General features: G+C 40.7%; 1 protein-coding gene and 1 non-coding gene across 3 annotated transcripts in view; one reads left to right on the forward strand and one right to left on the reverse strand.

Moving 5' to 3' along the window:
• Positions 1 to 20647, forward strand: part of LOC128608554 (TBC1 domain family member 8) — a 35432-nt gene extending 14785 nt beyond the window's left edge. For both annotated transcript variants that reach the window (XM_053626360.1, XM_053626361.1), the window contains 14 exons: positions 207 to 383; positions 486 to 611; positions 947 to 1073; positions 1325 to 1533; positions 3787 to 3904; positions 4306 to 4591; positions 6091 to 6196; positions 6343 to 6441; positions 12831 to 12899; positions 13002 to 13218; positions 13413 to 13478; positions 14645 to 14731; positions 15552 to 15652; positions 19519 to 20647. In XM_053626360.1, coding sequence (XP_053482335.1) covers positions 207 to 383; positions 486 to 611; positions 947 to 1073; positions 1325 to 1533; positions 3787 to 3904; positions 4306 to 4591; positions 6091 to 6196; positions 6343 to 6441; positions 12831 to 12899; positions 13002 to 13218; positions 13413 to 13478; positions 14645 to 14731; positions 15552 to 15652; positions 19519 to 19893 — 2163 coding nt within the window. In that variant the 3' untranslated portion in view covers positions 19894 to 20647. The remainder of the gene's footprint in view (positions 1 to 206; positions 384 to 485; positions 612 to 946; positions 1074 to 1324; positions 1534 to 3786; positions 3905 to 4305; positions 4592 to 6090; positions 6197 to 6342; positions 6442 to 12830; positions 12900 to 13001; positions 13219 to 13412; positions 13479 to 14644; positions 14732 to 15551; positions 15653 to 19518) is intronic.
• A 5375-nt stretch (positions 20648 to 26022) lies between these two features.
• On the reverse strand, positions 26023 to 26096 carry trnat-cgu (transfer RNA threonine (anticodon CGU)). Its single transcript has one exon. It is a non-coding gene; the product is annotated as a tRNA-Thr (tRNA).
• Positions 26097 to 26216: the final 120 nt, after the last annotated feature.

A 26216-nucleotide genomic window follows, 5' to 3' on the forward strand; every position in this document is an offset into this window, starting at 1 on the left:
GAAAGTGAGAACAGGAAATCGTGGGTGTTCCACAACATAGTTACTGTTATAAAAGAAATAAAACAGTATTGGAAAATGCTCACCCTGTCATTGATAAGTTTCCTATAACAGTATGACCCGAATTGTTTTATTCCTTCTAATATCCATGTGTGTTAGAAGGGCTGCAGGTGTAAGGGCTTGTAACAGGTGTTACAATGTGCTACCAGGTGCAGTCTGTGGAGAAAGCAGAAAGTACTGGTGTTCTGCCAAACCCTGTGATCATCAGCGTGCGTTCGAAGCGGGCTTTCCAGCTGATCGAAGTGACGCAACGAGACCAGTTGGTGGACAATCTGAACACCTGTCTCCAAGTGTTGCACTGGCACAGCGACCGCAAAAGGACTCTGGTATTGTAGAGCAATGTAGATCATTTAATCCTGTTGTGCAACAAATGTGAAAAAAAAAGACTTTTTTTTTAAATAAGTCTAATTGTGCGTTTGTGTGTGTAGATTTCCTCCACCCCTTATTACACATTTTGCTATGACACGGACGACACGCTCCATCCCGTTATTCTCGAGGAAGCGTTAATCACAACATTCCAGACCAGCCAATTAGAATCTTCCGAACGCAGGCGCGTGAGTATCAGATGCTGCCATTTGCCAAGGGACTTGTGCATTATACTTTTAGTTATAATTAATGTTTGAAATGTTTTCCGTTGCAAAACATTTTACTTAAAAAAAGAAAAGAAATAATTGTAACGTGAGCATTAGCCACATCAACTAGCACCTCTCTGGAACTTTTCACTGCTCCAGTGAACTCTCTCCTGCATGTTCCTTTCTTATAAAGTGCATTAGGACACTCTTCTGCCACCCGTGTGACCTTTAGTGTCAGCATCCATACTTGTTCTCTAATCCAGCTGCTTGTGTGTTGTGTGTGTGTGTGTGTGTGTGTGTGTGTGTGTGTGTTTTAGCTGTGGGACGAGCACTTTGAAGAGTTCGGACGCGGTGTTCACATGTTCCACACTGAAAAAACACAAAAATTGGTGGCTGCGGGCATCCCAGAGTCTCTGCGTGGAGAGATGTGGCTCACCTTTTCAGGTAAGAGAGCTAGACCAGTAAAAATTGTGTGTGAAAGAGATAGGAAATCGAAAGAGACAGATGAGAAGTAATAAACAAAGGTGTGTCTGTGTGTGTGTGTGTCCGCCTGTGTGTGTGTGTCCGCCTGTGTGTGTGTGTCCGCCTGTGTGTCCGCCTGTGTGTCCGCCTGTGTGTCCGCCTGTGTGTCCGCCTGTGTGTCCGCCTGTGTGTGTGTCTGTGTGTGTGTCTGTGTGTGTGTCTGTGTGTTCCAGATGCACGGTCCTCTATGAACACCCACTCACGTTCTTACTCTGATTTGCTGGAGGAGAGGACAAACGAGCAGACGAGTGACGAGATCGAGAGAGACCTGCGGCGTTCGTTGCCTGAACACACTGCGTTTCAGAGCGAGACAGGCATCGCAGCGCTGCGTCGCGTACTCAACGCCTATGCCTTCCGCAACCCAGGCATCGGGTACTGCCAGGTACACAAGAATGCTAATACACACACACGCACACAAATACATACACAGTCCTTCCACTGGCTTTTTTCTTTTCCATTTGTCAGTTCAAGCCAAGATGGATATTACTTCCACTGACTGAAGTGAATGTCTGGCTCTGGTTATCTGTTCAATCAGTGTATAACGAAAGCCTGCCGAATCTGAAAGAATATCTGGGGAAAGTCTAATAGATTCATGAACAGTTAATTCCCAAAGGCCATTAGACTCCTGAACAGATCTGTCTGGTGGTTGTTTATTTCGCTCTGCTATCCTCTGATGTCCTTGTTTCACTGTCTGTGCTTCTCCTGGATTTATTGAATGGAAAATATAATATAAAATATCTATGAGGATGTTTTCTATGGTAAGAAATGGTAGCACTTTGCTTGTCTCAGACAAGAAAGACATGCTGCAGTGATTTTTCACCTTTCTTGTTGTACAGTGCATCCGGAAAGTATTCACAGCGCTGCACTTTTTCCACATTTTGTTATGTTGCAGCCTTATTCCAAAATGGATTAAATTCATTATTTTCCTAAAATTCTACAAACACTACCCCATAATGACAACGTCAAAGAAGTTTGTTTGAAATCTTTGCAAATTTATTCAAAATAAAAAAACAAAAAAAAGCATTCACAGCCTTTGCTCAATACTTTGTTGAAGCACCTTTGGCACCAATTACAGCCTCAAGTCTTTTTGAGTATGATGCTACAAGCTTGGCACACCTATTTTTGGGCAGTTTCTCCCATTCTTCTTTGCAGGACCTCTCAAGCTCCATCAGGTTGGATGGGGAGCGTCGGTGCACAGCCATTTTCAGATCTCTCCAGTGATGTTCAATCGGGTTCAAGTCTGGGCTCTGGCTGGGCCACTCAAGGACATTCACAGAGTTGTCCTGTAGCCACTCCTTTGTTATCTTGGCTGTGTGCTTAGGGTCGTTGTCGTGTCGGAAGATGAACCTTCGCCCCAATCTGAGGTCCAGAGCGTTCTGGAGCAGGTTTTTATCAAGGATGTCTCTGTACATTGCTGCATTCATCTTTCCCTCGATCCTGACTAGTTTCCCAGTTCCTGCCGCTGAAAAACATCCCCACAGCATGATGCTCCCACCACCATGCTTCACTGTAGGGATGGTATTGGCCAGGTGATGAAGTGGTGCCTGGTTTCCTCCAGACATGACGCTTGCCAATCAGGCCAAAGAGTTCAATCTTTGTCTTGGTCTTGGTCTGAGAGTCCTTCAGGTGCCTTTTGGCAAACTCCAGGTGGGCTGTCATGTGCCTTTTACTGAGGAGTGGCTTCCGTCTGGCCACTCTACCATACAGGCCTGATTGGTGGAGTGCTGCAGAGATGATTGTTCTTCTAGAAGGTTTTCCTCTCTCCACAGAGATACGCTGGAGCTCTGTCAGAGTGACCATCGGGTTTTTGGTCACCTCCCTGACTAAGGCCCTTCTCCCCCGATCGCTCAGTTTGGCCGGGCGGCCAGCTCTAGGAAGAGTCCTGCTGGTTCCAAACTTCCTCCATTTATGGATGATGGAGACCACTGTGCTCATTGGGACCTTCAGTGCTGCAGAAATGTTTCTGTACCCTTCCCCAGATCTGTGCCTCGATACAATCCTGTCTCGGAGGTCTACGGACAATTCCTTGGACTTCATGGCTTGGTTTGTGCTCTGACATGCGTTGTTAACTGTGGGACCTTATATAGATAGATGTGTGCCTTTTCAAATCATGTCCAATCAACTGAATTTACCACAGGTGGACTCCAATCAAGTTGTAGAAACATCTCAAGGATGATCAGTGGAAACAGGATGCACCTGAGCTCAATTTTGAGTGAGTGTCATGGCAAAGGGTGTGAATACTTATGTACATGTGCTTTTTTTATTTTTAATAAATTTGCAAAGATTTCAAACAAACTTCTTTCATGTTGTCATTATGGGGTATTGTTTGTAGAATTTTGAGGAAAATAAGGAATTTAATCCACTCTGGAATAAGGCTGTAACATAACAAAATGTGGAAAAAGTGAAGCTCTGTGAATACTTTCCAGATGCACTGTATATCGTGACAGTATATAGTCTGTCCTCCCACTCTTTGTAGATGCTCTCCAGTTGTTGTACGCATTGCATGAATTGAAGGTTGCCTCCACTGTGATTAAAAGAAAACATTGTAATTGTAATATTGAAACATGACTCCATCAGAAACCGTGTTCAGATCTCTGCTTCTAATGTATTTGACCTCATGTGCTTGTGCGTCCAGTCTATGAACATCTTAGCATCAGTGTTGCTGCTCTACACGAGAGAGGAAGAAGCATTCTGGCTGCTGGTCACAGTGTGTGAGAGAATGCTGCCTGATTATTTCAACCGCAGAGTCATTGGTGAGTGTGTGTGAGTGTGTACATCTGAAAAGCACAGTGGTTGTGGTATTTATAGCAGAGCTGATCAATTTGTGGTTTTGCTCAGCGTTGCCACTACAGTGTTGCACGGTTGTGTGTTTATCTGCAAATGTTGTGCCTTGTATTTGTTGGGGTGTGAGGTGGTGATGAGGTAAACTGCTTTTATTTTAACTGCAGCTTTTATTAAAAAAAAAAAAAAAAGAACCAAACGTAGTGAGATAAATCCGTGTGTGTAAGATTATGTGCATCTAATTCAATTTAATTTGGTGGCAAAAGTAGGGGTAATCGTACAGAAATGTGGCACGTGGTTCATTATAAAAGAGCAAGTAATTAAGATGTTTATTTCTCTCTCCTCTCTCTCTCTCGCTCTCTCTCTCTCTCAGGTGCTCAGGTGGACCGTTCTGTGTTTGAGGAGCTGATCCGTGAGCGATTGCCCCACCTGGCCGAGCGCGTTCCAGACCTTACCGCTCTTTCATCGCTCTCGCTCTCCTGGTTTCTTGCTCTATTCCTCAGCGCTGTTCCATTCCGTACCGGCCTGCGCATCCTTGACTGCTTCTTCTGCCATGGTGTCAAAATCATTTTCCAGCTGGGCCTTGCTGTGCTCGATGCTAATGTCGATGAAATTTGTGCTAGCACTGACGATGGTCAGTCTCTGATGATACTGACCAGGTACACACACACACACACACACACACACACACACACACACACATTCTGATAGATTTGTTTTGGGAAACTTTAAGTACAGTATATACAATATATCGTTACCTTGGTCTCATTACTTAAGCCCTCTAACCAATCCAAACAAGATCTTGCGCTCTCTCTCTCTCACTCTCTCTCTCACTCACACACACAGATTTATTTACAAAATTACTCTAAGTAATACACCGATCAGCCATAAAATTAAAACCATGGACAAGTGACGTGAATAACATTGATTATCTTGTTACAATGGCACCTGTCAAGGGGTAGGATATATTAGGCAGCGAGTGAACAGTCAGTTCTTGAAGTTGACGTGTTGGAAGCAGAAAAAATGGGCAAGCATAAGGATCTGAGAGACTTTAACAAGGGCCAAATTGTGATGGCTAGATGACTGGGTCAGAGCATCTCCAAAACGGCAGCTCTTATGGGGCTGTTCCTGGTATGCAGTGGTTAGACCTACCAAATGTGGTCCAAGGAAGGACAACCGATGAACCAGCGACACTGTCCTGGGCACCCAAGGCTCATTGATGTGCGTGGGGAGCTAATGTGGACAGTCGGGTGCGTGTGCATCACTTACCTGGTGAAGAGATGGCACCAGAATGCACTATAGGAAGAAGGCACCTACCTACATTGCAGACCTACAAGTACACCCCTTCATGGCAATGGTATTCCCTAGTGGCAGTGGTTTCTTTCAGCAGAAGACTGTGTCCTGCCACACAGCAAAAATTATTCAGGAATGGTTTGAGTAACATGACAAAGAGTTCAATTTGTTGACTCAGCCTCCAAATTCCCCAGATCTCAATCCAATCGAGCATCTGTGGGATGTGACTTAAAGGATTTGCTGTTAACGTCTTGGTGCCAGATACCAAAGCACATCTTCAGAGGTCTTGTGGAGTTCACGCCTCGACGGGTCAGAGCTGTTTTGGCGGTACAAGGGGGACCTGCACAATATTAGGCAGGTGGTTTTAATGTTAGGACTGATTGGCGTATACTTGCTCTTTAAGCTTTCTGGGCTCTCAGTACGCTCTAGAGATAGTGTGATGTATCTTTTTTTTTAATCGTTCTCTAGATCAACATTGATACATTGCACATAGTTATGATTTTTTTTTTTTACTGTAAATATGGGAGCAAGTCTATATTTATGTAATGGAACCACTACCAAGTAATCCAACGTGGACCTGTATTTTTTTTTTTTGTATATTACACCTTTAATGTTAAGTTTAGAATGTAAGGGTTCAGTTTAGATAATAGAGCAGATAAAATATTTATTAAATAAAATACATAAAATATTAATTTCCTCAATATCACAGTATATTTTAGTACAGTATTTTTCCATAACATGAAGATGTATATATAATTTAAAAGAATATTATTTAATGTTTTTACTGACCTCACACATCACAGATTTGAACTGTTTTTTGTGTGTGTGTGTGTGTGTGTGTGTGTGTGTGTGTGTGTGTGTTTAGTTTCCTGGAGCATGTCCGAGACGACGAGGGGTCGTGTGTGAGTTCCGAGGAGATGGGGCCTGCAGGACACACACCAATCAGTGCTCTCATCAATGATGCGTATGAGGTGTGTGTGTGTGTGGTACCAACCATAAATTAACATCTATTTTTTTAAAAAAAACATTTTTAAACCTGTTTTATGTATTTAATGTTTATCAGGTTTTTGTGTGTGTGTGTGTGTGTGTGTGTGTGTGTGTGTGTGTGTGTGTGTAGAAATTTGGGGACTTGACGGTAAAGCAGCTGGAAAGGATGAGATCAAGACACAGAATCCAAGTTCTGCAGGCCCATGAGGACACCTCTAAAGAGAACACAGTGAGACAGACACACACACACATTATGTACCATATTTAAAAAAAAAAAAAAAAAAACATTTGAGGAGCCAGTATTCAAATATTTATATTCAGTAAAGCTTTTGATGTATGTTCAATATCCCTGTCTCTTATTAGGTTTTATACTACAGTGCTGTTGAATTCTCTAATCTGATTGGTCCGGTGGTGTTTGTTCATTTTCTATTTCCTGCCATCCTGACAGTATTAGGAGACGAATCACAGGTTTATATTAATGTACTTGTTCTAATACGTGATCTAATCTAATAATAAATAGATTCAGAAAAGTATTTTTATTTAACCAAAACATACAATCGTTGCTGTTATTGGAAATTAATCTGTTGATTGTTGATTATTTTCCTATAACTGCATGTCCTCGGTGTTTTATTCATTAGTGCATGCTTCAAATACACAAACCGATGCATCGCCACCAACAAAAAGAAAAGTTAATTGCATTGGAAAAATAATACTTGATTACCACACATTAAAGACACCCACTGTCACCCAATATCCATTCACATATTCCAATATTCAAATTAGGCAAAAGGCACATCGCTACTCTGGAGTGTGAGACACACCCCTATTTATTGGCACATATGAAAATATGGAACATGTAGGAATCAAAATCTTCTTTAATCATAGGTAAACTGATTATGATGAGCTCTCATTTCACTTATTCAGTAATTCCTAACGCCGGTGCCCACAGCAAGGTGCAGAGCAGTAACACAGATGAAATGTGAAGTAAAAGCATATCAAAGGCACATGTATAGACTGACTGGGATGGCGCAGACAATGACTGATCTCACCTTGTTTGAAGATTTGGTGTGCACACACACACACAGCATTGCGCAGGGAAGCAGAGTGAATGGAATTTGTCATGTGAAATTTGATTTGATCTCTGCCAGCACCTTGCATTTTTATCACTCAGTACATTATGTTTCCATTATGCCAGTGGAATAAAACAAGAGAAATGAGCAATTTTCACACCAACACAGGTCTTGTAATTGTAAATTGGGGAATAGATTATGCATTAAATCACTCACTTTTGTGGCATTCACATCAGGCTATCACTCGGTTAACATACAGATCATTTTTGGCACATCAATTGTGATGGAATACACACTGGGCCTCATTCATCAAGCTGGAACGAACAGATTTATGTGGAAATCGTTCATTATGAATGGAAAAATGTGATATTCATGAAAATCCTGTAATTTCAGAAAAACATCTTACTCATGCTTCTGAGTGTGTGTAAATATATGCATAAGAAGACTAACAAATGTAATCCTCGACTTGATCGACTTCAAATTATATAACTTGCATGGATTACTGCACTTTTATATATGGAATATACTGTTGAGTTTACGTTTACAGCATTTAGCAGATGCCCTCATCCAGAGTGATTTACTGTACTCTATAAAAAACACTTCCTAATGCTAGTTCAGTAGGTCAGGGACTGCATTAATTAAATAAACTGAAAAATAAAGAAAATCAAAAACACAAGTTAAGACAAATAAAACTAATCATTCAATTATTAGGACATGCTACATTGTCCTATCTTTACTGCTCAAACTTTTTTACTTGATTTGGATATCTGGGAATATTACATTCTTTTGGAAAGAAGCAATAATCATTCCCATCCCAAAAGCAGGAAAAGATCATAATGACTCAAACAATTACCACCTAATAGCCCTGACAAGTTGCATATACAAAACCATGGAGAGAAAGGTTAATGAACATCTAGTATGGAGCCTGGAATCGCAGCATCTCTTAAATAAAGTTCAGTGTGGCTTCAGAAAAGGAAGAAAGTACTGTTGATCACTTCATCAGCCTTGAAAGCTACAGTATCTCACAAAAGTGAGTACACCCCTCACATTTTTGTAAATATGTGATTATATCTTTTAATGTGACAACACTGAAGAAATGACACTTTGCTACAATGTAAAGTAGTGAGTGTACAGCTTGTGTAACAGTGTAAATTTGCAGTCCCCTCAAAATAACTCAACACACAGCCATTAATGTCTAAACCGCTGGCAACAAAAGTGAGTACACCCCTAAGTGAAAATGTCCAAATTGGGCCCAAAGTGTCAATATTTTGTGTGGCCACCATTATTTTCCAGCACTGCCTTAACCCTCTTGGGCATGGAGTTCACCAGAGCTCCACAGGTTGCCACTGGAGTCCTCTTCCACTCCTCCATGACGACATCACGGAGCTGGTGGATGTTGGAGACCTTGTGCTCCTCCACCTTCCGTTTGAGGATGCCCCACAGATGCTCAATAGGGTTTAGGTCTGGAGACATGCTTGGCCAGTCCATCACCTTCACCCTTAGCTTCTTTAGCAAGGCAGTGGTCGTCTTGGGGGTGTGTTTGGGGTCGTTATCATGCTGGAATAATGCCCTGCGGCTCAGTCTCTGCTTCAGTATGTCACAGTACATGTTGGCAGTCATGGTTCCCTCAATGAACTGTAGCTTCCCAGTTCCGGCAGCATTCATGCAGCCCCAGATCATGACACTCCCACCACCATGCTTGACTGTAGGCAAGACACAAGCTGCGTTTACATGGACAACAATAATCCACTCTTAATCTGATTAAGACCATAATCTAATTAAGAAACTACCATGTAAACAGCAATTTTTACTTACTTTAATCTAATTAAGGTCATAATCGAAGTAAGCAATAATCTAATTAAGACAGGTGGAGTACTCCTGTTTTAGTCGCATTATGGACGTGTAGTAGTGACATGTAAACACCTTAATCACATTATGAACGTCGTGTGGGAGTTTTCACCGCATTTTGCGACAGGACACGATCACACACGGCAGTTTTACGTTTTACGGCGAACAAGAGAGTTCGGCTGTGTCCCAAATCGCATACTTTCCTACTATAGGCCTGTAGTGGGGAAAAATACATGTATCTCTGCTACTATATAGACAGTAACTACGTGATTTGGGACACACCCACCGCTTCAAGCAGTTGTCTATTAGCACGTAGCGCATGACATATAATTAACTGCACTTAAAGCGTTCGTAAAAAAAAAATAAATAAAAACACCCAAAACTGTATACGGTACCATAACGAAGACGAACTGTATGTTGATACGTGAAATTCTGGAGGGATGTCGCGTGGCGTGGTGACGTAATGATGCGGGCTGTTAATCTAATTATGTTCTAAAACATGTAAAACGGGAACATGACAGGAGTATTCTACAAGCGACTCATGTAAACACCTTAATCACATTATTATCTTACTCACATTAAGGTCAATAATTAGATTACTGCTGTCCATGTAAACGTAGTCACACTTGTCTTTGTACTCCTCACCTGGTTGCCGCCACACGTGTTTGACACCATCTGAACCAAATAAGTTTATCTTGGTCTCATCAGACAACAGGACATGGTTCCAGTAATCCATGTCCTTAGTCTGCCTGTCTTCAGCAAACTGTTTGCGCGATTTCTTGTGCATCATCTTTAGAAGAGGCTTCCTTCTGGGATGACAGCCATGCAGACCAATTTGATGCAGTGTGCGGCGTATGGTCTGAGCACTAACAGGTTGACCCCCCACCCCTTCAACCTCTGCAGCAATGCTGGCAGCACTCATACGTCTGTTTCCCAAAGACGACCTCTGGATATGATGCTGAGCACGTGCAGTCAACTTCTTTGGTCGACCATGGCGAGGCCTGTTCTGAGTGGAACCTGTCTTGTTAAACCGCTGTATGGTCTTGGCCACCGTGCTGCAGCTCAGTGTCAGGGTCTTGGCAATCTTCTTCTAGGGTAACATGACATCTTCTTCTAGGCCATCTTTATGTAGTGCAACAATTCTTTTTTTTTTTTCAGATCCTCAGAGAGTTCTTTGCCATGAGGTGCCATGTTGAACTTCCAGTAACCAGTATGAGGGAGTGTGAGAGCAATGACACCAAATTTAACACACCTGCCCATTCACACCTGATACCTTGTAACACTAACAAGTCACATGACATCGGGGATGGAAAATGGCTAATTGGGCCCAATTTGGACATTTTCACTTAGGGGTGTGCTCACTTTTGTTGCCAGTGGTTTAGACATTAATGTCTGTGTGTTGAGTTATTTTGAGGGGACAGCAAATTTACACTGTTATTCAAGCTGTAAACTCACTACATTGTAGCAAAGTGTCATTTCTTCAGTGTTGTCACATGAAAAGATATAATCAAATATTTATAAAAATGTGAGGGGTGTACTCACTTTTGTGAGGTACTGTGCATACAAGAGTCTTTCATCAGAAAAGAACATGCAGTGGCCATCTTTTTTGACTTTGAGAAAGCTTATGATGCCACTTGGAAGTTTGGTATTTTAAAGAATTTATATCAACTTGATTTTAGAGCAGTGGTTTTCAAAGTGGGGGCCGCCAGGGGGCGCCCGGGGGGCCTGAACAATTTGGTATGCCCATCCCTCCCACTAGTATGTTTTCTCTTTCTCACTCTCAGACAACCACACACACACACACGATCAATTCCTAATGTAATGTAAAGATGTAACTATTAATAAAAAAGGCGGATATATTCAGAAGTCTGTATTTTTAATGTGTTTTAAAGACATCTTGCAAAAGGGGGGCCTCCGTCAAATGTTAATGCCATTTGGGGGGCCTTGCCCTGGAAAAGTTTGGGAACCCCTGTTTTAGAGGACACTTACCCATTTTTATTGCATTTTTTTTAATCAAAGAGACATTTTAAAGTCAGAGTAGCTAATACCCTTTCTGACCCAAAACTAGGAGTACCACAAGGAAGCATTTTATCAGTTACAGTTTTTAGTATCAAAATCAACGGCATCGCAAAAGCCATCAGGACCGGATATCCACTGCAGTCTTTATGTGGATGACTGCCATTTGCTACAGAGGCAAAAACATGAATAACATTGAACAGAGAATCCATAGTTGTATAGTTATACCAAGACCTATCCAACTTTTTGAATTACAGAGCAAACCACATTTATAAAATCTCAAAGTAGATATGAGCATACTGGAACAGATACACTTCTGTATAATACCCCCCTGGAACTTTAAAAAACCAAATATAATTTCCGACCTAACAAGAAACAAAAAATCTGAAACCCACCCAAATGACTTTCAACAACAACTCCTCTACATTAGAAAAATATATCCATCACATACCCCTATAATCTGAAGATCATGTATCATCTGCATTCGTGATCAATCACCAAAAAAAAGGAATATCCATCCCCAACCACAGCTCAGTTTTTATAGCAGAGGCAAACGCTTTTGTCTTAGCACTGGACTTCATAAAAACTATGCAGCAGAAAAACTTTCTGATAACTACAGATTCAAAATCATGTCTTCAAGCAATGTCATCCTTAAAACATGATCACCCAACGCTTGTAAAGATTCTTTGCAAATTGCTGGATCTGGAGGACCAAAATTTTTATATCTACTTCTGCTGAGTACCTGAACACTGTGGAATCCTGGGAAATGGAGAATCAGACACTGCTGCAAAAGAAGCATTATCAGCGGATTTCAAAAAGTGTCCAATACTGGCCTAACCTAAACCCCATAATAAATTGATACATTAACAATAAATGGCAAACTGAGTGAGACCAATGCACCATGAATAAACTCCATCAAATCAGTCCTACTGTTGGCAAAAGAAACGTTTTTGTTTTCAAATAGGACCAGATCGTGTACACTTGCTGTCGAATAGTTCACTCCAGGATGACTCACAAGTTTTTAATATTAGGAGAAGACTCACCAACATGTACTTTTTGCCAGAATCCATTATATGTTTTATTAGACTGTACTGGTCTTAATCCCTTGAGAAACCTTTTTTATTCAGTCAACACTCTGGAAGAAATTTTAAACAAAGTCAAATGCAATTTTAGATTTTTTAAGAAAAATTTATTTTAAAAACCATATAGAGTTATTAGAACATGCTTATTATTATTATTATTATTATTATTATTATTATTAAATGTGAGTACATATTTGTATTGGCATAGTAGTGAGTCAAAATTCCTTTACTCTTATTGTTCATTTCATGCTCCCAGTGGTCTGTGCCCTTGATCTTTTATGGAGTTTTGTGAGTGTCACTAAATGCAAATGAGCTGTGTCAGGAACAGACTTTGCACTTTATTGTTGATCAACATACAGGGCCCTCCACTAATATTGGCACCCTTGGTAAATATGAGCAAAGAAGTCTGTGAAATATTGTCTTTATTGTTTAACTTTTTGATCTTTTGTTTAAAAAATCACAAAAATACTCTGCTCTCATTAATATCATACAATAAAGACAATTTTTCATGGCCTTCTTTACTCATATCTACCAAGGGTGCCAATATTAGTGGAGTGCACTGTATTTGCTAGTTACATACAGTATGTTGTGTGTTTCTGTAGCTGCGGCTTGTCTTGCCTGGTGTCTCTCTCTCTCAGGAGGATCTGTCAGAACTCTACGACCTCTTTAAGGTGTGTCTGATATTGCCTGGTAATTAATTACTGTTTGCCTGTTTCCTGTATGAAAAAAGCACTTGTAATAAATGGACCCTGTGTGTGTGTGTTTGTTAAAAGACGGAACATTTCATTAACCTGTACTGGGGAGACGGAGTGTGTTCTGCCTCTCCTGAACAATACCAAGTGGACCGAGCCCAGTTTAAGAGCCTCTACCAGCTGTTGATGCCTTGGCAGTGTGGATCACACATGGATACAATGGCACAGAGAACCTTCAACCTGCTGGACCCAGATGGACAAAACCATATCACATTCAGCCAGTTCACCCGCTGGATTGGTGCGTGTGTATGTTTGTGTGTGTGAAATGTAAATACATTCCATCACTGCTTATGTTCCTATAACAGCATGTTTTATTCCTTATTCCAAAGATGCTGTCTTTTTCTTTCTTCGTGTGACTGAGAAAATGAAGACTATTGTGATAAACAGAATTCTCTCTTCCCCCCCCCCCCCCCCCCCCCCGTGTGTATGTAGACACCCTGTACTGTGAAGAGCTGAATGAGAAAGTCAGGCTTCTCTACCGTCTTCACATTCCACCTGGTGAGTTTAATCACTCGATAAATGTAAAAGCTAGCACTGATGCCAGCTGTACATCAAACAACCTTTACTAATATAAATTAATTTAACATAAATACAGTAAATTACCAAGATAAATACAACCCTTTTCAAATCATATTTCTCAGGGTGTACTCACACTAGGCCCGTTTGCTTTGTACCATGCCCAAGCACTTTTATCCCCCCTCCCCATTCCCCTGCTGTCTTGCACTCACGCTGCACTTACCATTCCGGGCCTGAGCACACTTGCGTCATAGGACAAGCACAATGGCCCCCATTGGCCCTTCTCTATCATGGCCCCCTAATAATCCCCATCTCTGAATTGGCTCTCTCTCCTCTCCACTAATAGCTGGTGTATGGTGCGTGTTCTGGTGCACTATGGCTGCCGTCACATCATCCAGGTGGATGCTATACACTAGTGGTGGTTGAGGAGATTCCCCCACAAATACCCCCCCCCAACCCCGCCCATACTGTGTAAAGCGCTTTGAGTTTCTAGAAATGCGCTATATAAATATAACTGTAACTGACTAACTAATGGACTCCATCGTTGTACCGTTACTTACTTTGGTGCTTATTTGGAGTCGTTTGTGGTGCGTTGACACACGGCCCTCTCACATACCTAATAGATTCGTCATTTATGCAGAGCAGCGATTTTGACTTAATCGTGGGGCACGAATCAGAAGATTTTTACTGTGGCAACTGACATTGAGAGAGGAATTTGCAGCTTTCCTGCCCCCCCCCCCCAATTCCCGTTCATCAATAAGGTGAGAACCAGACCCGTTATAAAGTCAAATAATCTCGAATGAATTGAAAAGTTCCATGCTCGGCTACAGTTAGCGATCACAGTAGATGCGGATCATGCCTGAGTCCAACTGAACGTTCAGTGTACTTTGCCCGGGCACGTTACGAGCGATCACACTAGTCAAAAGAACTAGACTTTAGGGGTCAAACATGCTCGGGTATGGTACAGATCGCCTAGTGTTAGTACACCCTCAGTTTCATATAAAAGATAAACAAAAATATTGACTGAACCCACTAGAAATGTAGTGTGTTAGATGATTTTAATAATCTAAATTCTTTTTGTTTTATAATGAAAGCCCTTAAAACCGCAAACACATTTTTTTTCATCCATTGTTCTTTGTTGCCTTTAGCCCTGACTGAGAACGAAGGCAATCCTTCTCCTATGAAGGCTCCCATCCTTTCCACCACCAGACCTCTCTGCGTCAACCTGCCCAATGGTACTGAACATTAAGTAACATTTGATTTAAAGAAAAAAATAAACCACAGTGACCTTCAGTAGTAAATGTTGAGTTGTAAACATTCTGGTATAATAGACAGTTTCCTGGAAAAGAGGATGATTTGGACAGTTTTTTTTCTCTCTCCCCCAAAATAATGTTTATTAACTCAAGGGTTCATATTTGTCTGAAGGTATATTAAAATTTGTCAGAATTCAATATTTAAATGGGGATGTTAATGAATAATATTTACTGTATAAATAAACCAGTAAATGCTCAATTTATATCTGGGTTTTACAAAAAAAAAATTCCACTTTAGTTCTGGTGTGAAATCTTATTTTAATTCCCATTATGACTGCTCTGTGGCCCTCGCTGTAGGAATTAGCATCTCGTCATTGAGCTTTCACAGCTCACGCAGATCATAGTGAAAAGGAGTTCAGTTTTCAATAGAATGCAGAAAGTTGTGACTAAGTAAAACATAGTCTGCATATTGAACAACATGAACATACAGAGCCGTTCTTGGTACTTCACACAAATCCTAGAGCTCTTTACAGTCCTGTGGATTTGTGTTGGAGCAGAGAAATTACTGAACTGTGCCTGACTTCCAGGTCTGGAATTGGCACTGCTGCCTTATATCCTGCTTTATCACTCCTCTGTGTCTGTTTACTTGAAAAAACAACAATTTGAATTTTAAAGGCTTCCCAAAGGAGAAGCAAAAGGCATGGAACTCTTCACCCAATCAAATTCAAATAAATGACAATTACCATGGGAAACCTTATGAGGATTTGGATTAAAACGTTTTGGATTTGCAATTGTTTTTCAGGAGAGGGGAAAAGCTATGAAGAGCAGCTGAAGCAGATGTTGAAGGATTTGGGCAAAGAGAAAGACAAAGGGCTGGAGAAGCCCCTCCCTCATATGAAACAAGTGAGTCCTGGTTGGATCAGATAAGATCCTGGCCAGCAAAATCCAAGATAAAATCTTTCAGCCCAACGAGTTATTTTAAAGTAATCATAGATGTAATACTTTGTTGCACAGAGTTGAGGTATTTCACCCTCTCCAGACAATCAGAAACAGAATCATAAAATGAAAAGGAAATGTGATAGAGACGTGTCGATATGCAGTAGGGTAGCGGTTAATGTCCGTCTGTTTTCAGTGTAATATATACAGTATCTCACAAAAGTGAGTACACCCCTCACATTTTTGTAAATATTTGATTATATCTTTTCATGTGACAACACTGAAGAAATGACACTTTGCTACAATGTAAAGTAGTGAGTGTACAGCTTGTGTAACAGTGTAAATTTGCTGTCCACTCAAAACACAGCCATTAATGGCTAAACTGCTGGCAACAAAAGTGAGTACACCCCTAAGTGAAAATGTCCAAATTGGGCCCAATTAGCCATTTTCCCTTCCCGATGTCATGTGACTTGTTAGTGTTACAAGGTCTCAGGTGTGAATGGGAAGCAGGTGTGTTAAATTTGGTGTCATCGCTCTCACACTCCTTCATACTGGTCACTGGAAGTTTAACATGGCACCTCATGGTAAAGAACTCTCTGAGCATCTGAAAAAAAGAATTGTTGCTCTACATAAAGATGGCCTAGGCTATAAGAAGATTGCCAAGACCCTGAGCTGCAGCACAGTGGCAAAGACCATACAGCAGTTTAACAGGACAGCTTCCACTCAGAACAGGCCTCGCCATGGTCGACCAAAGAAGTTCAGTGCACGTGCTCAGCGTCATATCCAGAGGTTGTCTTTGGGAAATAGACGTATGAGTGCTGCCTGCATTGCTGCAGAGGTTGAAGGGGTGGGGGGTCAGCCTGTCAGTGCTCAGACCATACGCCGCACACTGCATCAAATTGGTCTGCATGGCTGTCGTCCCAGAAGGAAGCCTCTTCTAAAGATGATGCACAAGAAAGCCCGCAAACAGTTTGCTGAAGACAAGCAGACTAAGGACATGGATTACTGGAACCATGTCCTGTTGTCTGATGAGACCAAGATAAACTTATTTGGTTCAGATGGTGTTAAGCATGCGTGGCAGCAACCAGGTGAGGAGTACAAAGACAAGTGTGTCTTGCCTACAGTCAAGCCTGGTGGTGGGAGTGTCATGGTCTGGGGCTGCATGAGTCCTGCCGGCACTGGGGAGCTACAGTTCATTGAGGGAACCATGAATGCCAATATGTACTGTGACATACTGAAGCAGAGCATGATCCCCTACCTTCGGTGACTGGGCCGCAGGGCAGTATTCCAGCATGATAATGACTTTTGCCATGCTAAAGAAGCTGATGGTGAAGGTGATGGACTGGCCAAGCATGTCTCCAGACCTAAACCCTATTGAGCATCTGTGGGGCATCCTCAAACGGAAGGTGGAGGAGCACAAGGTCTCTAACATCCACCAGCTCCGTGATGTCGTCATGGAGGAGTGGAAGAGGACTCCAGTGGCAACCTGTGGAGCTCTGGTGAACTCCATGCCCAAGACAGTTAAGGCAGTGCTGGAATTATGGAATAATGGTGGCCACACAAAATATTGACACTTTGGGCCCAGTTTGGACATTTTCACTTAGGGGTGTACTCACTTTTGTTGCCAGCGGTTTAGACATTAATGGCTGTGTGTTGAGTTATTTTGAGGGGACAGCAAATTTACACTGTTACACAAGCTGTACACTCACTACTTTACACTGTAGCAAAGTGTCATTTCTTCAGTGTTGTCACATGAAAAGATATAATCAAATATTTACAAAAATGTGAGGGGTGTACTCACTTTTGTGAGATACTGTAAGTACTTCAAGGTCATCATCAAAAGGATCCTCTCTTACATGTTATACCGGTATGTTCCTGTTCTTTTCTGCTGTTTGACCTCACATGCTACAAATTCAGCAGCATTTTAGTAATAATCCATAGACAATGACTAATAAGTAAGGCCTGGTAACATAATATGCATTTGATCATATAAATGTACATTTACATGAATTACATTTATGGTAAAGTTTTTTAATATTTTGTGGTGTATACTCCCTTGTCAGTATCTTGGTTTGATGACATTTTGCGCTACCCGAGGAAATAGCTGGCCACACCTGCTGATATAAAATGAGACCATTTGTTGTCTTATTATCTCTCCCATTTTTTAATGTTCTGTTACAGAAACTGTATTTCTCCTAGGCTAAAGATATTCAAACTCAATTTTTCACAACTCCACACATTTCATGTTATCATACATTTCTTCAATTGGAGTATCTACTTTTTTTTCCATAAGAGAACGTTTCAAAATATAAAAATAAGAGACAGGCACCGAGTGGTTTGCCTCGCACATCTGGAGTTGGGGGTTCCATTCCCACCTCCGCCCTTTGTGCGGCGAGTTTGCATGTTCTCCCCTTGCTTCAGGGATTTCCCCCGGGTACTCTGGTTTTCTCCAGCCAAGCAGAAGACATGCATTGTAGGCTGATTGGCATTTCCAAATTGCCAAGAATTGCCAAATTGCCATCTGAAAGACTCAGTTGTGACCAAGTTTTTCTTTTCTGGATGATGTCTTGAGGTGTTGCTTCAGCATTCCTAGATTATGCTGCCACCCTGCTGCTTCACATTTGGTATGGGGTTATTCGGATAAAAAGCCACTCTGTTTTTCCTCCACACATAGCACTGATCATTATGGTCAAATTGCCAAATCGTTTTTCATCTAAACAGAGAACACTCCTCCAAAAGGCTGCTGATCACCATAATACTTCAGTCTGGCTTTTTTATGCTGGTCTTGATGTATAGGCTTCTTCTTGTGTGACAGTCTTTCAGGCCATGGAGATGTAGGACTCTCTAATGGATGTACATACTTTAGTACCTGATGCCTCCAACTCATGTTGTCTTGGGATTCAGTTGAAACTATCAGACCAGATTTAATTCATCCCTGGGAGTTAATTTGTGCCGTGTCTTTGTGGTCCTAAGGTTTCTATATTTGCATACCATTTACAAATTACAGTTTATACAGATGCTCGTGGTACCTTCAGTTATTTGCTCCTTCCCTGTTGGTTGTATTTTCCCATGGTATCAAGAGCAAAAAATGCACTGGTCTTTAAATACAACCACAAATACACTCCCAGTTAACTCTTAATTATGATAATTATGTTTCTCCAGTCAGAAGCTTCTAAAAGTCATTACATAAATGTATGAAATCTTCCAGACTGTTTAAAGAGACAGTCCACTTGGTGCATGTAAACATTTTACTCACTAGAATTTTGATATAGTGAAGTAAAGCACAAATTAATCTGTCTCTAAACCTATTTGTTTTAAAATTATTTCTGGACAAAGCAGATGCCCTAATTGACTTTACAAAAAGAAACACATGGTAGCATGAAATGCTACAAAAAAAAAAGTGAGATTCAATATCTTTAGCCTTGACTGTAATTGTCCATTCACCATATACCATATGACTACTTATTTGAAGAGTTCCTATTACAAAATATGAAGAAAACTAAACAGATTTTCACTCTGCACCTGACCACATTGTTCACCTTTGAACAGAATTATAAACTAGTTTAGTATACAGTCTTGCACCTACTATGTTGTAGGTGTAAGTTTGGAGTTATAACTTACGGTTATAACTGAAAACTGTCATTTGGTGCAACTGTAATTTTTTTTTATTAGTTTGTGAACTCGAATATATTTGCTGTATGTTCAGACTAGGCTATAATAGAACTTGTGTCCAGCTGGTGCAGCAGGCAGCAAGAGAAAGCTACTCTTCCACACAGCTTTTTTTTAAACTGACAGATGACAAAAGGAAAGTGACTTTTTTTTTCCTCCAACAGCGAGAGTTTGTCCAGTTTTGCAAGACGCTGTGCAGCATGTTCCATGGCGTCCCCGGTGAAAATGAACTCTTCCAAGCCATTGCTGTGGTCACCAGTTTAGTACTGCAGATTGGTGAGGCCCGGAACAAGGGAGCCAAACCAAAGGAATTGGACCAAACAACCATGGTTTCTGCTTCTGCGAGAGAAAGCATGTCGGAGGCAGAAATTGATTGGACGGTGAGTTTTGAGCAGATTTTGGCCTCACTGCTGACCGAGCAGGTACTTGTAAATTTCCTGGAGACACCAGTGGATCTCAGTGGGAAGATTGCATCGGCAAAGGAGAAGCAGTATCAGCAGCGTTCAGGACTGCTGATGGTCCAGCACAGCATCATCTAAGACCTGGACCATCCTAGACTTGTGTTTTTAGATGCTTGACTAACAGGAATCTGTGATTCTGTAGCCGATTTCTTGGGTTTTGCTCAATCCATGGTTTGTAGTGAAACAAGAAAATTCCAGGGACGGGCTAGAAAAAACATTGTGCCATATTGAGACAAAAATGAGCCATTTCTACTGATCCCTGAGGAAGATGTAAAAAGATTGTACGCTGGAATAGAAGTATTAGAATCCATATGGTCCTTCATTAGTCATTTAAATCCTGCACTGATTCAATCATAGTTCAGTAGGTTCCTCAGTTTCAGCTCAGTTCTAGAATTCTGAAAGAAAAGAAGTATAAACAGATCTCTTGTCTGTTTAGATCTCTCTAAGATCATAGGCTGATTCTATACAAACTTTTGAATGGTCTTTTAACATCTTTTATGATATGTGGTTCAGAGACTTGTACAGTGGTTCCCGACCTGTCTACTGGAGCACGACTATGTTGCATACGTTATTGTTTTATCCTGCTTGGAACTCTCTTTGATTTTACCCTGAATTTCTCCCAATTTGGTAATTACCACCAACTAGACATGCCAGCCCTGAAGGGGGAACAACACGTATTCCACGGAGGGTTTACTTTTTTTTTAATAATCCTTGCACAAATCACTTGCGTAAAGTTGAAACGGTATTGCGCGCGCGTGTGTGTGTGTGTGTGTGTGTGTGTATGTGTGTATGTATGTATGTATGTATGTGTGTGTGTGTGTGTGTGTGTGTGTGTGTGTATGTGTGTATGTATATATATGTATATGTGTATATATATATATATATATATATATATATACACACACACACACACACACACACACACACAAAAGAGTGGCAAGAGTGCCCCTGGCAAGAGTGGTTGAGTGGTGCGCTACTGCTTGCCTGGTGATTACTGTAAAACCCTGTACATACAAACGTACTTCAACGGGCTTGACCATGGTTTTTGACCTACATTCACACTAGTAAGTGACAAGGAGAACGTTCATACTGTCTAAATTAAATTTAAATACATAAGAATCAGTGGGGTACAAATCTTTTTCTCATTGGAATACCCATTTGGTGTTCACAAGTTACATGTCACTTGCTAATACAGGGAAGGAGCTAAAATAAGACTGAAGTAGTATTTGATCCTCTTGGTATCCCTGGAGGACCATGTAGTGGATCTTAGTGGCCCAGTGATGACGGGTCTGCAAATGATCTGCATCTTCACCTGATAATGCTTTTGGACCATTGAAGGGAAGCTGGTCTTTCCTTAATTAAATAAACTACTAAACCATGGGGCCAAAGAATTTAAAATGTAATGTTCTTCATCACTGATCATACATGCATCTTGGTAAAAAACATTTAAAAATTTAAAAAAGAACAAGAAAACAGTGCCTTAATAACTAAACACCACACACTTGTATGTAGCACACAGAACTGACGTGAGGAATTAAAATTTGTCGTCTTATTTTTATTTGTGAAAAAAAAAAAATAATACACAAGACGCGTCCAAAATGAAGTGACTTCTTTTTTTTAAGGTCCATGCTAAGTGACTGTTTCTGTGAAGCATTACAAAATTCTGTACCAACTTGAAATTATCTCCTGTTACTGTGTATGAAAATCTTGTAAAGAAAAGCTTTTTTAAAAAAAAAAAAAAAAGGAAAAAAAGCAATCTCTGAACTTTCCTCAAGTTGTGCCTTCAACACTGTTTTCGTGACTGAATGTATGTATTTTCAACTTTTATTTCATATAAGATCATAATTATTTTTTTTGTGGTTGTCACATCTTAAATACTTAACACAATGTTTTTCTAATCCTCTTATTTACTATTTTAAGTTAAATTTTATGTCTAATATTAAAATAAACACTTACAAATAAAAAACTTGTTTACTGCATATGGTTTTTTTGTTTTTGTTTTCTGATGTTGGAGCTTCCCGAAAATCAGCTCATCATAGCACATAAGGTTTATACTACAATTGAAATGTAATTAAAGTGACCCTTGAGCTTATGCGATTACCTGTTTGGGTAGAATTTCCTAATGATAACTCTTCTATCATCATATCCTCCTCTATACACTGCATGCACAATTATTAGGAAAGTCAGTATTATGATCTGATCGCTACTTTTATGCATATTATCCAACTCTTTAACCATATAAACCTAAATGCTAACTGGGTATAATTATTTTTAGGTGAAGTTTAACTGTTTAATGAGGGAGGGTGTGGCTTAAAGTGATCAACACCCTGTGCATAATTATTAGGCAGCTTGTCTCAGGGAAATGGGCCAAAAAATGGATTTAACTGAGATTGAAAAGTAAAGATTTATATATATATATATATATATATATATATATATATATATATATATATATATATAAATATAAAATTCCATAATCAGAGGGATGCAGCACACTGACGATAGCAAAAATGTTGAGGCGTGACCCCTGGACAATCAAACGCTTTATGACTAGTCAACAGGGTCGCAAAAAACATGCGGAGAAGAAAAGTTGCCTGTAAAAGACGTAAAATGTGAGGTTATCAGGAACACCTTAGCCTCCAGTGCCACAATATTTCAGAACTGCAACCTTCCAGGAGTGTCCAAGGTGTCAAGTTCTCAGAGACATGGCTACAGTACAGAAGGCTGAAACACGAACTCCACTGACTAAGGCTCACAAGCTGAATGACTAGGCCAAGAAATACCTCAAGACTGATTTCCCAAAGGTTTATGGGGAGATAAAGTGTTAATGACTCTAGATCACTGATCGCCAACCCTGTTCAAGAAGTTGTACCTTCCTGAAGACTTTAGCTCCAACCATAATCGTGCCCACCTGACCATCTAATCATTGCCTTAAGAAGTTCTTGATCAACAAAAACAGGTGTGTTAGATTTTGGTTGGAGAAGAAACCTGCAGGTAGGTAGATCTCAAGGAAGAAGGTTGGTGACTACTGCTCTAGATGGACCAAATGGGTGGGCCCATGTTTGGATCACTAATGGGCACAGAGGACCAGTTCGAGTGTGGCACCAGCAAGGTGAAGTAGGGCTACTGCTATGGGCTGATCTCATGAACAATTAACTATTTGAACCTTTTCAGGTAGAACATGGACAACGCCCAAACTCACTGCCAGTTTCTAAAGGGAATTTTCTTCAATAGGGGTACAGGAAGAAGTCAGCAGCATTCAGGAAGGCCATGATGTTTATGCAGGAGGTACTGCTTGGCTTGCCAGAAAAGGTATCAAAGATAACAGAATGATGACCTGGCCCTCTTCCTCACCTGACTTAAATCCTATGGAGACCTTCTGGACCATTTTCAAGTGAGATTTACAGTGAAGGAAGACAATTCACCTGTTTGAAAAGCATTTGGGAGGATGTGGTGGCTGTCTCAGCTAAAACTGATTCAGTGGATGGAAGGCTCATGGCAGTTACTGAAAAGAAGGGTGGTTATGTTGACCACTGAATAGTTTTAAAGGGAAAACATTGCTTTTTGATTGTTGTTATTTATTGTTAGTTATTTGTTAAATAATACTTTAAGACTGAAGAATAAATATGTGAATAATAACATGATTTATAATTTAGTTGCCTAATAACTGCACTCTGATCATTTCCCATGAGAATGACAAATAATTTTTTTTCTTTTTAAACATGTGAAATGAACAGGATCAAATGAGACCAATAAAATTAAGCTAAGAAATACACTTTGCCTTATAATTGGGCACAACCAGAAACGAAACGCACATTCTGTGGTGTCAGATTCAGAAAAAGATAGCCCAGACCAGTGGTCACCAGCCCTGTTCCTGGAGATCCTCCTTTGAAGACCTTAGCTCCATCTAAAGTAGCCGAGACATAGGCATCCTACACAGATGCTGATCTGGCATATGCATATATGTTGGTAGTGCCAAAATGCTGCTCCTACCGCAGGTTTGAGGAATGTGAGGATCCTCAACCTATGATAAACCACAAACATAGGTCAAGATATTTAGACACAAACAGCACACAAGTCACAGCAGATCAAATATACTATCTGATTTCCAGCCATAGTCTTTACAAACATATCACCAAAATTCTGTTGACAGTAATTGCTCTGAGGGTACTCAGCACATATTTCTAATATTTTCTAAGCAGAATGCTAGTTTGGGATTTGCGTGTGTGAGCACAAATTATGGCATGTGCTGGCCCAAATTTAGCCTATTACCCCAAAAGACTTAAAATTCAACATACAAGCAAATACTCACATCTGTGAACCCAGTTGGAGATAGAAAAAAAGACACCAGCCGTGAGTGAGAAGAAGCAAGGGTCCAGATTTTTTGGTTCCATTCCACCACACGAGATCCACACCGATGAGAATTCTCAGAAGTTATCTGACACCTGGAGCTCAAGCTCCAGTATTTATACTGTATTTACACAGTAGATAACCAATATATTTTAGAAAGACTATGATATCAATACCAATAGGGTTAAAAAAGAGCTCATCTACATTACCATTATGTTTTGAAAGAGGCTTATCAAATTTACCATTATGTTTTGAAAGAGGACTTTTCTGACTACCATTAGGATTGAAAGTGGGAGAGAGACAAAACAATTTAGAGAGACCTTGGTCTCATTATTATCTCGCGGGGGCAGCTTGACTCAGCTACCCTTATAAATGGCTCCTCATGGTTTTCTCTTAAAATTAAGGCCTCCGTTGTCTGACCCTTCCTTGCGAGACAAGAATCTTCACCATCTGAATTATGAGTAAGTTTCTTTTACATTTTTCTGTATTTCTGGTTTATAATTTAATTTCATATTTGCTCTATATCTCTATTTTATATATAGTTATACTGCTTGCAATTGGTTTACTGTACTTCCTACTTCATAATATCATTATATTACCCTTCTAATATCCTACATATCCTACTACTCTTTATATTACCCTTATAATATCTTAATACTCCTTTTTATTATTCTTATGAAGTTATAATGTTGTGTGTGTGTGTGAGAGAGAGAGAGAGAGAGAGAGAGACAGAGAGAGTGTGTGTGTGTGTTATGTCTGCACGCCTGCCCTTGACTGTACGAGTGTGTGTGTTTGCACTCCTCAGCTCTTATACTTCTCTGTGACTAATAAACCACAGTGTGTTACTCTTAAAAGATCTTAAAGTGTGAATCCAATTTGTCAATATCCGCCTAATACCGCTTCTGTGTGTCTAGGTGCCCGTCGTCATTTTTTCTTCTCTCCTTTACTGGAGGGGCTGGATTTGGATCTGAACACTCACTATCAGCTCGCGCATCTCACTGCTGACATCATGGTGCTACTTAACATTCTTCGCAGCACCCCCTCTGGAAATGGAAATGCGGGGCTCCCCCCCCCCCTCTCAAATACAGAATCCACCCCGTGAATGTGTGTATTGACGCCTCTACACAGACAGACCCTCCCTCCAGCTTTCAGTCTGAGGACCTTCTCTGATCTGGGCTCTGACCATTCTTCCCTCTTCTCACCTGTCAGTCCGCCGTACTCTCAGTGGTCTCCTTATTTCACCTTTGCTGACTCTCCCATGTCCCCAGGACACACCCCTTTTTCTTCCCCCTACCGCTCTCCTCAAGATTACGCACCCACCAGTCCTGTGAATTTTCAATAAAATTACATATTTCTCATACTAGATCTCCCTCATGTTTATTTCATGTCATTTTAATCCACAACACATGAATCCATGTCATGGGTATTTTAAAGGAATTGAAATTTAGCACAGCTTCAGTGTCATTTTGGACAAATGAGTAGAAACATGGGGAACTTGATGACGTTGTTTTCAACTGGGGCCAACAAAGCATTCCATCTAAGATGGAGAGCAGGGAATTGCCATATTCAACAGGATACCCTCTCTTGTATAGAAAAAACTAACAAGCCAGACCCATGACTCTAGAGGGACTTGAACCCACAACCTTTGAATAGCTCCAATGCTGCACCTAGAAGTCCAATGCACTATCCTTTGCACCACAGAGCCCAGTTCCTAAGAAAGGAAGGTGTTTCAGCTCAGATTCTTCCAAATTCCATGCAGGCATAGCACTCAGTGATCTAGGCTTGCTGGTGTTTACTACTTTCTGTAACAAAGGGGTGGAAGGCATTGCTCTTGAAACAGGAGAAGGGTCCTGCATCAGGTACTGCTGGGATTTGAACCCAGGATCTCCTGCTTACGAGGCAGGCACTTTAACCAACTAAGCCACAGTACCACAGGCTTTGAGTGCCATATTGTTGAACTGATTGTTGACTCTTAATCAAGCTACGATTTATGCCAACGGCATGCAGACATAGATGACATATTAAGGCATCCGTTCAACCAGCCACGAAAT

The sequence above is a fragment of the Ictalurus furcatus genome, chromosome 6, assembly GCF_023375685.1.
Source record: "Ictalurus furcatus strain D&B chromosome 6, Billie_1.0, whole genome shotgun sequence".
Taxonomy (NCBI): Eukaryota; Metazoa; Chordata; class Actinopteri; order Siluriformes; family Ictaluridae; genus Ictalurus; species Ictalurus furcatus.